The sequence below is a fragment of the Dermacentor variabilis genome, chromosome 3 (assembly GCF_050947875.1).
Source record: "Dermacentor variabilis isolate Ectoservices chromosome 3, ASM5094787v1, whole genome shotgun sequence".
NCBI lineage: Eukaryota > Metazoa > Arthropoda > Arachnida > Ixodida > Ixodidae > Dermacentor > Dermacentor variabilis.
Genome location: NC_134570.1, coordinates 82,144,537 through 82,157,726, shown reverse-complemented (window position 1 = coordinate 82,157,726; position 13,190 = coordinate 82,144,537). Strand labels below are relative to the sequence as shown.

General features: G+C 50.7%; 1 protein-coding gene across 3 annotated transcripts in view; it reads left to right on the top strand.

Moving 5' to 3' along the window:
• The first annotated feature begins 27 nt into the window (after nt 1-27).
• LOC142575965 (uncharacterized) overlaps nt 28-13,190 on the top strand; it is a 71,768-nt gene continuing 58,605 nt past the window's right edge. Inside the window, exons 1-2 of one of the 3 annotated variants that reach the window (XM_075685816.1) lie at nt 28-406; nt 5,733-5,822. In XM_075685816.1, coding sequence (XP_075541931.1) covers nt 5,803-5,822 — 20 coding nt within the window. In that variant the 5' untranslated portion in view covers nt 28-406; nt 5,733-5,802. Of the gene's footprint in view, nt 407-5,732; nt 5,823-9,159; nt 9,288-12,925; nt 13,121-13,190 lie in introns of those variants that run through there. The other 2 variants (XM_075685814.1, XM_075685815.1) reach the window with 2 other exon arrangements.

Sequence of the window (13,190 nt, the reverse complement as noted above, 5' to 3'; positions counted from 1 at the left end):
TTTTGCGAAAAATAAATGTTTACGTTTGTGTGCTGCTTTTATGATGGCGGCTTGCAAAGGAAAATGTAGGCTGCTTCAAGATACAAAAGGTAACCCCTCTTGCGCCTGCCTTCGCGTTTGAGGAGGAACATGCCCTCAAGATTACGCTGCAGGAAATGATTTCGTAGCTCGCACCTACCCGTCACCCAGCGGTGGTTTCCGTGGCGGCTCGGCGCTTCCGCCAGCGCCTAGTCGCGTGCTGGACGTCTAAGCCTATTACTGGTTTGTGTGCCTGCCGCCGTTTCTTCTCTCCTCTTCGTCGCAAGCACCACGTATCGCGCCCGATGCGCGCTGACATTTTTGGCCAGCGACTGGGCAACGTCTCGCTGCGCTGCCACGGCTCGTCCCTCGTCGGCTGATGCCTTGCGTGAGTAACAAAATAAGATACGTAAGAGTTGCGCATATCTCCACACACAACCGACCCTGTCGTCGCACCAGCCATAGCACGCCTCTCTTCTGACACAGCTGTCCTTTCTAGCACCTCTTTACGAATCTCTCTACCTTTGGCAGTCTATGAGCTTAGTGGGCCTTAACAGTGTTCGAATGTGACTGCTCATAGCAGGGCCGTGTTACATGCGCGTGTCTCTGTGTGTCGCGCTTTCGTTGGCCCCGTTCGGGCGTTCCGAAACGGCTGCCGATATGCTCGTATTCCTTCGTTCGTCCTTCATGGCGGGTCGCCGTTTACGTAACCTCCCGTGGTTTTTTTGTCGTGCGTGCGCTCTCTCTCTCTCGTACACCGGCGCTCCACCACCACCACCACCACCAGAGACGATAGCGAGCTGTACCGATAGCGGACCCTGGATGGCCCCCTCTGCTCTCGCCCGAACGTCAGCCAGGTTAGGTCTGGGTGGCGGGCGCTATCAGTCGGGTCGATGCTTGTTTGCCCCGTCCATCGCGCGGCCTCTGTCGCCTCAACGTTTGTTCTTCGAAGCCTTCCCCCCTTCCCTCGGCCGCTGTCGCAGCATGCTTCAAATAAGGCGACAGCAGCGGCAGCTGTGTAGAGAGCCTCTCCAAAAGCAGCGTTCTTTCTAACCGCGTCCTCTAACCCTTCCTCGTCCTTTTCCCGTTCCATCTCGAGCACGCTCCACCGGGGGCATTGCCGGAGCGCGCCTTTGAAAGGGGGAAGGCCGCCGACCCGTCCTAAAATACGTGTTTTGCCAAGGGAGCCAGCCAACCGTTGTTGTCCGTGTGCGATGTGCCAGCTCTTGATCGGAAACCGAGAGAGGCAGACGGCGAGGGAAGTGGGGTCGATGTGGGCCCCCGCGATGTTGGTTGCTTCCGAGTGCGGTGGCCGCCGAGCCTTGGCTTTCAGTTCAGGAAGCACGCCAACAGCGGGGAAAAGACGCATTGTGATCGTGTCCGAAGTCGATCGCTAAGTAACATCGTTGCGTCATTCCTTTGACGAATCGAACGTCGAGGCGTACCTTGCAGTTGTCGCTCCGTTTATATTGTGGTGCGATTAGAATTTCGCAACCCGTATCCGTCTTCTCCCCCCCTCTTTGTAATCTGCACACTACTATAATCTCGCAACCACGTGCTGTTCATCGTTCGAGGCACTTGTATGAGCAACATTGACGTACGCCATCATTTTATGTCCACATTTCACCACTCATTACTTTTGTTTTTGTTTTGTAGGACTTCCGTATCTGCTTTCATCTCCACTGCAGCTTTGAATGAAAGAGGCATGCATGCGTTGCCGTAGCAAACTTTTTTTGTCAAGGTATAGTCGGGGCATGTTCATTGCAGTTGGAACAGTGTAAGCTTTCTTCCTTTCCTTCCTGGACTACTTTAGAAACAGCTCCGACTACCACTTAGTGCTGTCCTTTGATGTGGGTACATTCTTCTGTCACTGTGCTACAACGTGCATAAACACATGTGCTATCAGCCAGATTTTTAACATTGCTTGAGTGTCGAGCCTCTTGCTGTGTCAGTGCCTCGTAGCGGCGTGCTCGGAGATAGTATGCGCGCGAATAATCATTCTTCAGTCCAAGTATCATCTGCTATGCTCTTCCGTTTTTGTGCACACGGTACAAGTCCTGCCGTTGTCCTGCTCGCATGATATCATTAAAAATCTGACTGATGGTACTCACAGGAGCAAATGTTTAGAGATCATGGCATCAGCAATAAACATATCCTATGACACAGCCAGGGCGTACTAGACACACAGCCCTAAAGAAGGTATTCTGTCCGTGCTCTGCATTGGTCAAACATGTAGACATGAGCTGTACTACTTCACCGACCAGCCTAATGTCCATGCTGCAAAATTGATTTTTTTCATGATATCTTTGGTCTCTACACTTGCATGTTGGTAGCCCTGTGTATAGACCAGAATCTTTTACTCTCGAACCTGCGTTTAGAGCAAGCACTTAATCTCGACCCACGCCACCATCTGTCGGCACAGCCTGCGCAGTGGCTGTGGGTTTACGACGGCAAGGTTACGTGGTGGAGTGGTGGTATCCCTCTTGCTCATTTGCCAGTTCCCACAGCCCCTGTGAAAGATGGCTGCCATCTATAGGTGCTCCAAATTCTGGTCTATACACTGTGCAGAACTACACAACTTTTTTGAGGAATCACAGGTGCAAAGTGTTTACTGATGGGGTGCTTTGTCTTGTTTTCATTTGTTTGTAACCATGTGGTTCCTTGCATGTCCATTAATAATAGCTGAAACTCGTATAATAGGGCACACATTTGGATGATCCTGTTTAGGGGTCTCCAGTTTACCAAATGGGACAGAATTCTTGTGAGAGAGGAATGACACGGCATGCCTCTGTCGTTCTGTTATATGTGGGTTCTGTGTATTTAGTAAATTGAAGTTGATGTGCCAAGATCAGGCTGTGTCTCTACCATGTGAAGATTTAGCAACATGGTGTGTCGGAATTTGGACACAGTATTAATATATTACTATTGGGCTGCATTTCTGTTTTTCTTAATTTGGCGATCACAATAAATGTCGGCCCCTTCTGTGATGTGATAGCTGCAGGTCTTAGTTCAGTTCTCACTTTTGTATGCTTGACTCACGCGTGCTTTTTCTTTTTTGCACGTTCCATCTGGATGTTGGAAATTGGAGTAGCTGTATCTGTGCACTTGCACTACTTGGACACGAAACATTTTTTTTTTCAAAGATAAGTTGTTGCAGTGATGACCATTTCCGAGGAAGCTTGCATTCTAAGGCATGTCATTTCTGTAGTCCGCTTCAAGCATGCCTTAAAGGAGTACTTGCAAATATTTTCGATGTATGCACTTGCCGCACCATCGAGCGATCACACTTAGCAAGTGCAAAGGTTGGGAAACCCAACATGTTTTGATTTTTCTGCTAAAGTTGGGGGGGGGGGGGTCTCAAAGTACTGGACCAGGTGTCATTGGCATTATCACTATCATCATGACACAGAGATATATTTGCCCATGTGTAGCAGTGAGGCTGTTAATGATTGCATTGCTCCTAGAAATAAATTAGTAATAAACAAGAGCTCTGCGCATTCATGTCTGCTGCAGTCATGTGTGGCAGTTGCAGCTACTACAGGAACAGAGCTGGCTGCTCTATTGTGACGTCGTGACATATTTTTTTACTGGATACTGATGCCTAAACTGTTTTAGAAAGAAGTGTTCGAGTAAATTATTTGGAGGGCTTTGGCGCTTGCCAGTATCTTTTCCTTCTAAGGTTTAGAGCATCTGGACATAAAAAATGTCATGGTACTCCTCTTTAGTTCTCTGCATTTGGCAGCTGCATCATGCAACAGTTTGCATTCTATCTTCCTTAGAGAAGAACACCGTTTCACTATGCTTGTGCATGGCTACAGTATTATATGAGGAGGAGCTTTACATTTGCATATTGCCTGTTCGCAGCTTGATCAAGCACTTCTGATGTATAGTAAGTGTGGGATGTTGTGCATTGTTTTCAAGCTCTTGTGCTGTGCAAGTTCAAATGAGTCTTCAGGGTTATGAATACAGGAAGTTCGGTCATTTTTTCTTTCTGGATGTTCCGCCATGTATATCTCAATAGTTGCTATATATTAAAAAAAAAAAAAAAAAAAAAAGCTGTGGAAGTGCACTTTTGCGCATGCCAGTGTGGTCCTTACAAACTGGACAGGGCTTTTAGCAACAGTTTTAATTGTTTCGAGGCTCTTCCAGGCACAGCACTGTCTGAGGATTTGTGCAGTGCTGCATGACAAGTGGTTGTGCAAAAATTTCTGTGACTGTTCACAATAGTCTCCCTCCATTTTAATATTTGGCATTGCTCAAAGTCCATTTGCAGCTGCTCATCTTGAAATTGTCATCTCATGCTTAGGACTCGAGTAACTTGACCTAATGAGAACACATTCCCCCATATTCTCAGAGGATCCTCTACTTCAAGCTCTTCCTCCTCTCAAGTGAGTTGAGCACAGCACCAACTAAACAAGATTCTATGCTTCTCAAGAATTGCTGCGGAACATCAATCAATTTCTATGTCTACTTCCGTCAATAGGTGTCGCTTCCGTCCGCTTTGAGTTGAGATGGAGGAACATTCTGGAATATGGGGGTTGGCTCTCCATGCGGCAGTGTTTTAGAGATTTAACACGAGTGCTTTGTTGGGCTCATTTTCCATAAGCATTTAGTTTTGTCTTGGACTTTTTTATTGAGAAGCATCCTTGTCAGAGTCAACCCAACTTATGTTGTGTATCAACTATCAGCCAGTAATAGAAACCGCAGTTTTTGGAGTCATAGTAGATGAGTTCTGCCCGAGTTAAGTGCTTTGTGCCCCCAAGGAAAGTGTGCAGATCTGCGTAATGGACATGACATCAATGTGCCTGTTGAAAATCTGCTTTGCATCAAAGGCCGGACACCCCTTGCCCAATATTTGAGGTCGCACTATATCTTAGGTTCGCTTCAGTGTGGTCCCGCTCTGCTTGGGCAGCTCACAGAATGTCCTGTAGGCATGCACTGTGCACTTTCTGGCCTAGGTGCCTGCGCCTTTCTCGACAGACACATACATATATATGTATACGTACATAGACAAATGCATGGGATACACGCGTAGCAAGAGCAGCAACCGTTGGCTGCAGAACACGCGATTCATAACCGTTCTCTACGAAACCAAACATGTTTCATATTATGTAGATGCCAACTGGAGTTGGTCTGCTTATTATTTTTATTTCCATTTGCTTTTGGGACATAATAGGATCCTCGTTGTTGGGGCAGTGCTGTTGTTCAAGCCTAGTATCGTGCCTTACTTCAATTCGTTTATTTTGTTGCTGCGGCTGAGATGGGAGCCTTAGTTAATTGCAGTATTATGTAAGCAGTGTGGGGCCAATGCATGGTGAACAAATGTGAAGGGGAGCACCTGTTTACATTTACGACTGTTAAATATCTGATTTTTGCAACAAATGAAGTACCACGTGACATGATCTTCAGGCACAAGTGCTACTGATGCATGGAGAGTCGTGTTTCAGCTCATACTTCTGAGTCAATTGCTTGGACATTGGCTAAGTGCTTTTTTTTCTTTTTTTTCATGCTGGTGCCCCTTTCCCCTGTGCATGTAGTAAGCACTTTCCCGGGTTTCTTGCATACACTGCAGTCATGTTTGCATGGTTATTGTGGCAGGTATTTGCGGATGTAGATTGTCAGGCCTGTTGGCTTTGTCACATTTCGCGTTGCATGACGTTGGCAAGTGATCTGGAAAAGGCTGACGCCCTGACCTTGCCAACCTGTTCGCGCAGGCTTCCCCTATGTTAGAGGCCGAGCATCCTAGTTCCGCACCAAGGAGGTTGTGCACTACGGAGGACTTCCATGGACAGCCGTGGGATAAGGTGAGTGGAAAAGCACATCTCGTGCATCTGTGTGTGTCTGTGGGGCTCGCCCCTGCCTGCCACACTGTGGCCCCAAGGGCTGAGGCGTTGTGCTGCTGGGCTTGAGGGCTTGGGTTTGATCTCGGGTGGGATGACGGCATTTCCGTGGAGGCAGTATGCAAGAACACGCATATATTTGGATTTAGGTACACGTTAAAGAACCTCAGGTGGTCAAAAAAAATCCAGAGTACCCCACTATGGCGTGCCTTGTGATCAAATTATATTTTTGGTGCATACCCCCCCCCCCCTTCTTTTTTAACCGGTGTAGCCCCAGTGATTTACTTGGCTTGCTACGGTGAAAATAATTGGGGAAAGTAACCATTAATGCAAATGATGCAAGCTAAGTGCGCACAAGTTTTCCACATGCTTGTATGACGGGCACCATGTAAGGCTCGCTCGCATAGAAATGGCTTGAATTGTTGGAGTCCTGACATTTGGAATGGCAATTGGTAAACGGAAAAAAAATGTGTGGCACGCATACTCGCAACACCTTATTTCGTGGGCCTTCTGGCAACACTACTGTGTACTTTGTTTGGGTTTGTGTAACTGCATTCTGTGCTCGCTTGTGAAACTTCCTTGTGTTAAGACCTGCACTCGGGCTGCTATGCAGGCCTGTGCGGCTTGTCTAATGTTGTTTCACAGAAACATGCCATCTGCTAGAGCAATCAATTCACTTGTCATAGCAATGTGCAATAGATTAAAAGGCATTATGAGGTCAGTGACATGAAGGGCAACACACAGTTAGAATGACCAAGCAAAAGTGAACAAGACTGCAGTTAGGAAGGCACTTGTGCATACTAAAAGCATGTTATGGCATGCATGCCGATTGGAGTCTGAAAGATGACACTTGACTGCTCGCACAGAATTTAAATACAGATTTAACATTAACACAGATGCAGCATTGTTTTGCTACTTCCTATTAAAATGTGGATACACAAGACTCCGCTGAGTTAAATTAATGATAAACTGCCATTGATGTTGCAAAAATTGTGTACTGTAACATATTGAATGAACATGGTATATCTTTGTAAAGCTTGCATAGTGTGCGCTTTTATCTTCTGTAATTTCTAGTATTGGGGCTTCTGAACCTTGCTTTGCAAGAACAGTTGGCCGTTTCTAGATATAAAGGCTGCACTGGTGCCGGCTGTGTGATGCAAGACAGCATTGGCTGGAGAAATGTATTTGACACAATGGCCTGCCTGTGCTGTTGTAGTAAAACATTGAAACGAACATGTGCCCATCTTACTGCCACCTGCTGTTTGTAGGGGGAGCTTTTAATGGCACCTATCACTTTTATGTATTTTTTGCTCCTGTTTGCTCTGCAGACGTTGCAAAACGAATGGGATAGTTTGATTTTTGTGTGCTGGAAAGTCAAAACTGCCATATAAAAAGGTATATGAACGTGAACGTAAAAGGTATATGAAACGTGAACATATGAGTCCTAGACATATGGACATACTTTCATTGTCTGTAGTGCTGCATCACATATCTTTGTGCAGTGGTCCAAATGCTCTCCAAATTTATGCCTTTCGTGTTGCTGATTTGTTGCTATTGTGGTGAGCACATTTCTTATACAAAGATGGGAATCCATTGGCTGGTGGTCTGACTGCAAGTGGGCTGTAAGCTTGTCCGATTGCCGAGCTGTGTTTTGCGGATAGGCTTGGATGAGAAAGGAAACAGTGTTGGCAAGGTGCCATAGTAGCTGCTGCTGGGGGAAGTGGCCTTGCCATTTGAAATTCGGATAGGCTTATTTATTGCTTAGAGTGAACTTTTGGGAATACTTTTGACAAGTTCTCTTTAGCAACTGCTTGCCAGCACCTGCATTGTTTATCCTATTATTCTGTATGATGTGTTATTTTGACAGTGAGTTAAACATGGAGGTAAAAACTGGCTGGGATAGCTGCCAGGCTCTTGGCAAAGGAGAAGGCAGTTGAAGGAGAGAAGACGGTCTGCATTGGTGTTCACAAAGAGCCAAATACCCCTTTCACACTGACGCCTGCGAACTCCATTGAAACTCCCTGATGGAGATTTACGGCAGTGGAGTTGCGGCCATGCTACACGGCACAGTGTGAGCTTTCCACGGGTGCCGCATGGGACAGAAATGGCGCTGCTTCGCTTACTTGCAGATGAGTGATGAAGCGAACAAACAGACGAAATTGCGGAACGACATTTCCCCATGCAACATGGCGAAGCATTGGTGCAGAGGGTACAGGCGCTTGAAAACAAATTAAGAACTTCCATCACATGTAGTATAACCTAAGGCAAAAAAAGTAGTAATGCTAAAATTTGTAAGTGAGGCAGTTACGATTTTATTACCGTGGTCTTCTTTGCAGCCGTAGCTATGTGGGAACGAGAGTACTCCATCCAGCCGTAATGGTCATTGCCAAACACTCTTTGGCAATATCTCCATTTCACTTGCTCGGCGCAAGGGAGACCGTGTGACATGGCGCGCAACTCCTTTGACGTAAAGACGGAGTTAAATGAAGTTTGCGGGTGCCTGTGTGAGAGGGGTAAAAGACTGAACTTGGCAAGCTTCAAGAACTTTTACTGGACCACAATTATACACATGTGATCTTAAAAAAAAGAATGAAATTCATGAAATCACACGGGTGTGCCGGCCTGTGGCTTTTCGTGAATTCAAAGAGAAATGGAAGTTCAACCTTCATTTTCTCCTCAACTTACTAGTGCAAAAACAATGAAAGTTCATGGAGGATAATTTATCAATCTAAACTTATTCACTCGCAACTCAATAACTCATTGAGGTGGGACCAGACACTTTGGTCTCAGCCATAGGTCTGCTCTTTTCTGCTGATTTGGAGGGGAGGGTGGGGGGGAGACAGAAAGATAACTATGTCCAGGGTGCAGCGTTTGTGCAAGTTGTTGCTGTGTCTGACTGCCAGTGGAGGAGGGAGGGTCCTTCTTTCTCACTCCATTACCTCGGAAACACGCATCATTCACCTTTCCTGTTGACACCACGAGAAAGCAACCCCCCACGCTCGCGTCGCCAACCCAGCAGTGCCCCTTTTCGAACTCGTCCCCAAGGACAGAGTTGGTGTGACACCGACCACCCGGTCTTGTGAATCCGGCGACTCCATATATACTCCTGGGAAATTACTACGCGAAGGTCGCGGCTTACAAATGCAGCCTTGGGCGGGCAGATTGGCCACTCGCGAGTCTTTCTCGCCTGGCGGCACACGTGGTTTGCGTTCGACGCGCGCGCATCCGGGACTGTGACGAGCCGCTGTCTCGTGAACTGGGACGTTCGTGTCTCTCTCTCTCCCTCTCTCAAAAAAAAAAAAGTATGTGGCGTCGGCGTGCGAGACCCTCGTGCACCTGCTGCGCCGCCCAGTTCGTTTCGGGACAAGGTGCCTGCCACAGTCGTCCATTCTGCGATACGGCGGCGCCCATCGATCTTTGTGCGGGCAGGTGAGAAGTCGATGACCTTTTTTTTTTTCTTTTTTTGTCGTTGTGTGCTCGCGTTTCGGGCTGCGCCGACGTCCACCCGGCTGATAGCGCTGCAGCGTCGGGCGGACGCTCTCGCTCGTGGTAATCGCGCTGGGTGCTTCCTCGTTGTCCTTTGTCTCGGCGATTGCGACCGCGTTTGTCGGGTGTGCGAACGGGTGTCAGCAGACGCGCGAGCCTTGCGAGGGCGTTTGCGTGCTCGGCGTTGTCAACTCGGTGATCATCGATCTGATGTGGACGTTATCTCTCGGCGCCTTTTGTAGATGCAATGCGTCGTGTTTATTTATTTATTAGCTTTCTTTTTTTTTTTGCCTGTGTGTCGCGTTTCGTGCCTTGGCTCCGCTTTTCTGTCCCTCGCATCGCACTTCCGCGTTACGACGACTTGGAGGAGGGCTAGCCGCTTGCCGACGCCGGATGTCCCGATGACGTAGTCGGGGTGTCAAAGCTGGAATTCACAGCCCGGGCTTCGAAACGGGGCCGAGGTGTGCATTTTATTTAGGGATGCACCTGCCAGTCTTGAGTGAAGCCCAATGAGCCATCCTGTCAATGAATTATTTGTTCGTTCATTTATTGATTTCCTGAATTGCGTTCGCCGTTAGTTACCACGGCAGCGTTCAGCCATACGCAGTACGGACGGACTCTTCCGCTACGACTAAAGTTTCCGTAACAGGCCGTCGTTTTGGGAAAGAGCCCCCCGCATGCCCTTTCAGTGGCCCTAGCGCGGCGCCGGAGGCCGTGGTCGGTAGCCGTTGCCGTGTTAAAACTGGAGCAAGTTCAACCCGCGGCGAGTCGAGTGTTACCGAAGGAGAGCCGTGAAACGCGCGTCGACTTGCCTAATCTGGGCGGCGACCACTTTCGGTGACTGGCGTATTTTATTTATTCACTTCTTTCTATTTTTTTTTTTGTCCTCTCGACGGAAAATTTCCTCGCGGATCCCCGCGAACGAAAACGGGGTTACTACGCGCGTGTTACCACCCAATCCCGCCTTCCTCGATGCGCTCTTGCTTTCGGGTCTGGGATGACCTCACTTTCGCATCTGCTGGCCGGGCGGCGAAAGTGTCGCCCACCTTCTCTGGTTGCCTTCCATCTTCTGTTTCTTTCCTTCCCCGCCTCTATAATACCGGTCGAGTTTTTTCGGCGCTGTCTCGACACGGCCGAGCGAGCACATGCCCCGCAACGCTATTCTGGAACCACACGCGGGCTTCTGCCCTTTTTTTCTGCCGTAGAGAGAGAGAGAAAGCGAGGGTTGTTTTTGCTCGAAATGGGACGCCCGGGAAAGGGTGCGCACGCACGGCGCCGACGACGAGTGACTGTGCGCCGAATGCCGCCGCTCTTGAAGCAAGCGAGCGGCCGAAGGCGGGCCGGCGTTGCATTTCTTTCAAAAATAGGAGCGGTTCTCCTACATAATGGACGCGACCCCCGTAATCCTTTCTCGCTCGCTGCGCCCGGCCGGCCGTGTATAGTAGGTAGGTAGGCTTTCCCGCTGCCTTTGTGCGCGTGCGTGGGCAGTAGTAGCGGTGCGCTCTAAAGAAGTGAAAGCTCGTTCGGCATGAAATCCCGAGGGGAGCATTGGTTGCTTGCTTGCTCGGACGCTCGCGTTCGCTAGCTGCGGCAAGGACGCTGGCGTTGTGATGCCATCCGTGCTTCCTACCTTTTATTTGCTTCTTCTTTCCTCGTTTAGGGCCAACCTAGTGTGCGTTCTTCTGCTTGTGCCTGGTTAGTGGCGCCGTTCATTTTTGCGAGCTTGACGTTTCGTTGTGCTACGTGCGTGAACGCATTCGCATCCGCCGCGGCAGCAGTGTGTAGTGCCGCGTCTTGCGAGGAGTCATTGGCCGGACGGCGGCTGCGGGTGTGTTAAGCCGCCGTGCAGCTGCCGCCGCCTTGGAATAATTATTCAGACTACCTCGTCAACAATGAGGTCTGTTTTACACCACAGTCGCACGGTACTGTTCTATAGCGATTGAACGCCGATCGGTTGAACCAGCGGGCGTAGACCGGCCGGCGTCACGCAATGCGTGACGGTTCTCCGCGAAAGTGAGCGGTCCAAGAAAAGTCGCGCCGCACCGATTTCTGGGCGGAGGTAGGTGACTTTCTTTGACTCTCACGACGGCAGTGTTCCCGTTTGGGCCGGTGCGTCCTGTCAGGCGGACGACTCCGTGAAGACATCCTTGCCTACGGCGTCCGCGTGTTGTTCTCGTGGCGCGATCAAGAGCCTTCGCTGTCGTTTCGCGGAAAGGGACAGCGCAGGCGGACGCTGGGTAACGTTACGCTGGCGCGGCGAGAGTAGAGGAAGCGAGGGGCCTAGGCGGATTCACCGTGTCGCTAGCTGGTTCTTTTGTTTCGCACGGCCGAGCTTACGATGGAGTGTCGTCTCCCCTCGCTGCTTGCGTTTCTTTTTTGCGGTTGGGCGAGGAGGGTGACGTGAATGAACCCTGCGTGACCCCGTCCCCACTTGTTTTTGGGACGACATCGTCGGTTGCGTCGCTTGTTTGTTTGTCGTTGCCGCGCGTACGGCGCCGCTTCCGCTCTCTTCGATTCCGTTGCGGGCCGCGAGTCTGCGCGCGCACCGCTTGGTGCGATACCTTCTTCCTCCCATCGGATCGCTCTCCGCCCGGGGCACATCTTTCTCATTCTTTCTTGTTGGCTGGCTGGTGGCAACTCGCGGGGTGAGGTTGTAAGGAGCGTCGGGGTCTTGCCGCAATTACGTCAGAGGTCGCCCGTGGAGGTCAAGTTACAGGAGCGTAGGGAAGGGGGACATAGTAAAACGGGAGGGACTTGCATGGATAGCTTAAAATAAACAAAACTGAAACATACATTCACATAAAGAAAACGGCAGTACCACTGGGTTAGCGGTGATGTGGGAACCCCCCGCTTCTACGAAGTGCGAGAGCAAAGAATACAAACTATGGGTGGGGCGAAAGCACCGCATCCCACCGTGAGGTTGCGATGCGTGAAAGGCTTTTTTGTGTGTCGCCTCCTTTCCGGCTCGCACCTCTGTGGGGCGCTTTTCACTTCCTTCTTTGCCTCTTCCTTCCTCGGGCCGTGAGGTGCAAGTGCGAGAGGGTTCCCTGCAGTGATTGTCGGTCGGTCGCTTGCCTTTGAAGGGGAGCCCCGCACGCGCCGATGGAGGGGGGCAGGAGAGCGGAGCTGGTAACAGTGTTATGTACTGCTACTACTAACTGCACTGTCGTTGCAGTCTCCTGTTGCTGGCGCCTTGCTAACACTACCCGGCGCCTCGAGAACTAGCTCTACTAGAGGGGGGCTTCTGCAAGGGGGGGGGGGCAGCCCTGCCGAACTACGACAGTTCGCGCGAACGCGCGAAGTGGGAAGCGCGCGGCGACGGGCCCGAGTCCCTGACCTTAGCGGAACAATGAGAAGGGAGAGGGAGGCATCCTTGGAGCTGCTGCTGCCGCGGCGGCGGCACGCCGCGCCGAGCGCGCGCTCAACCGCCGGCCTCCCCCTCGAGGCCTCGGCGTGGACCTGGCCTCCGTTGCTCGCGTTCGTTGACTCGCCGCCGGAGGGAGGAGAGGAGCGCGCGTTGCGCTGGCTGCCGCCGCCGCTCGCTCTCGTCGGCCTTCTTCTCCCCCCCCACCCCACTGCCGCCTTCTCGCTCCCCTCGAAGCACGCACGGGCTAGGCTGTGCTGCACAGTCGTGGTTCGTCGGTAGAGCAGCGGCGCCATGTCGCCGGAGTCTACGCACGCTGCCCGCGCCCGGCCATCATGAGCAAAGTGAAGACGCTGCCTGCGGGACACTTGTACGCAGCACAGCCGGCACCCCACCACCAGCACCTTGCCCTGTAAGCATCCCACCCACTGCGCCCGCCGTGCCGCCGACGCAGTGTCTGTCGCCCGAGCGGCTTCCGATGT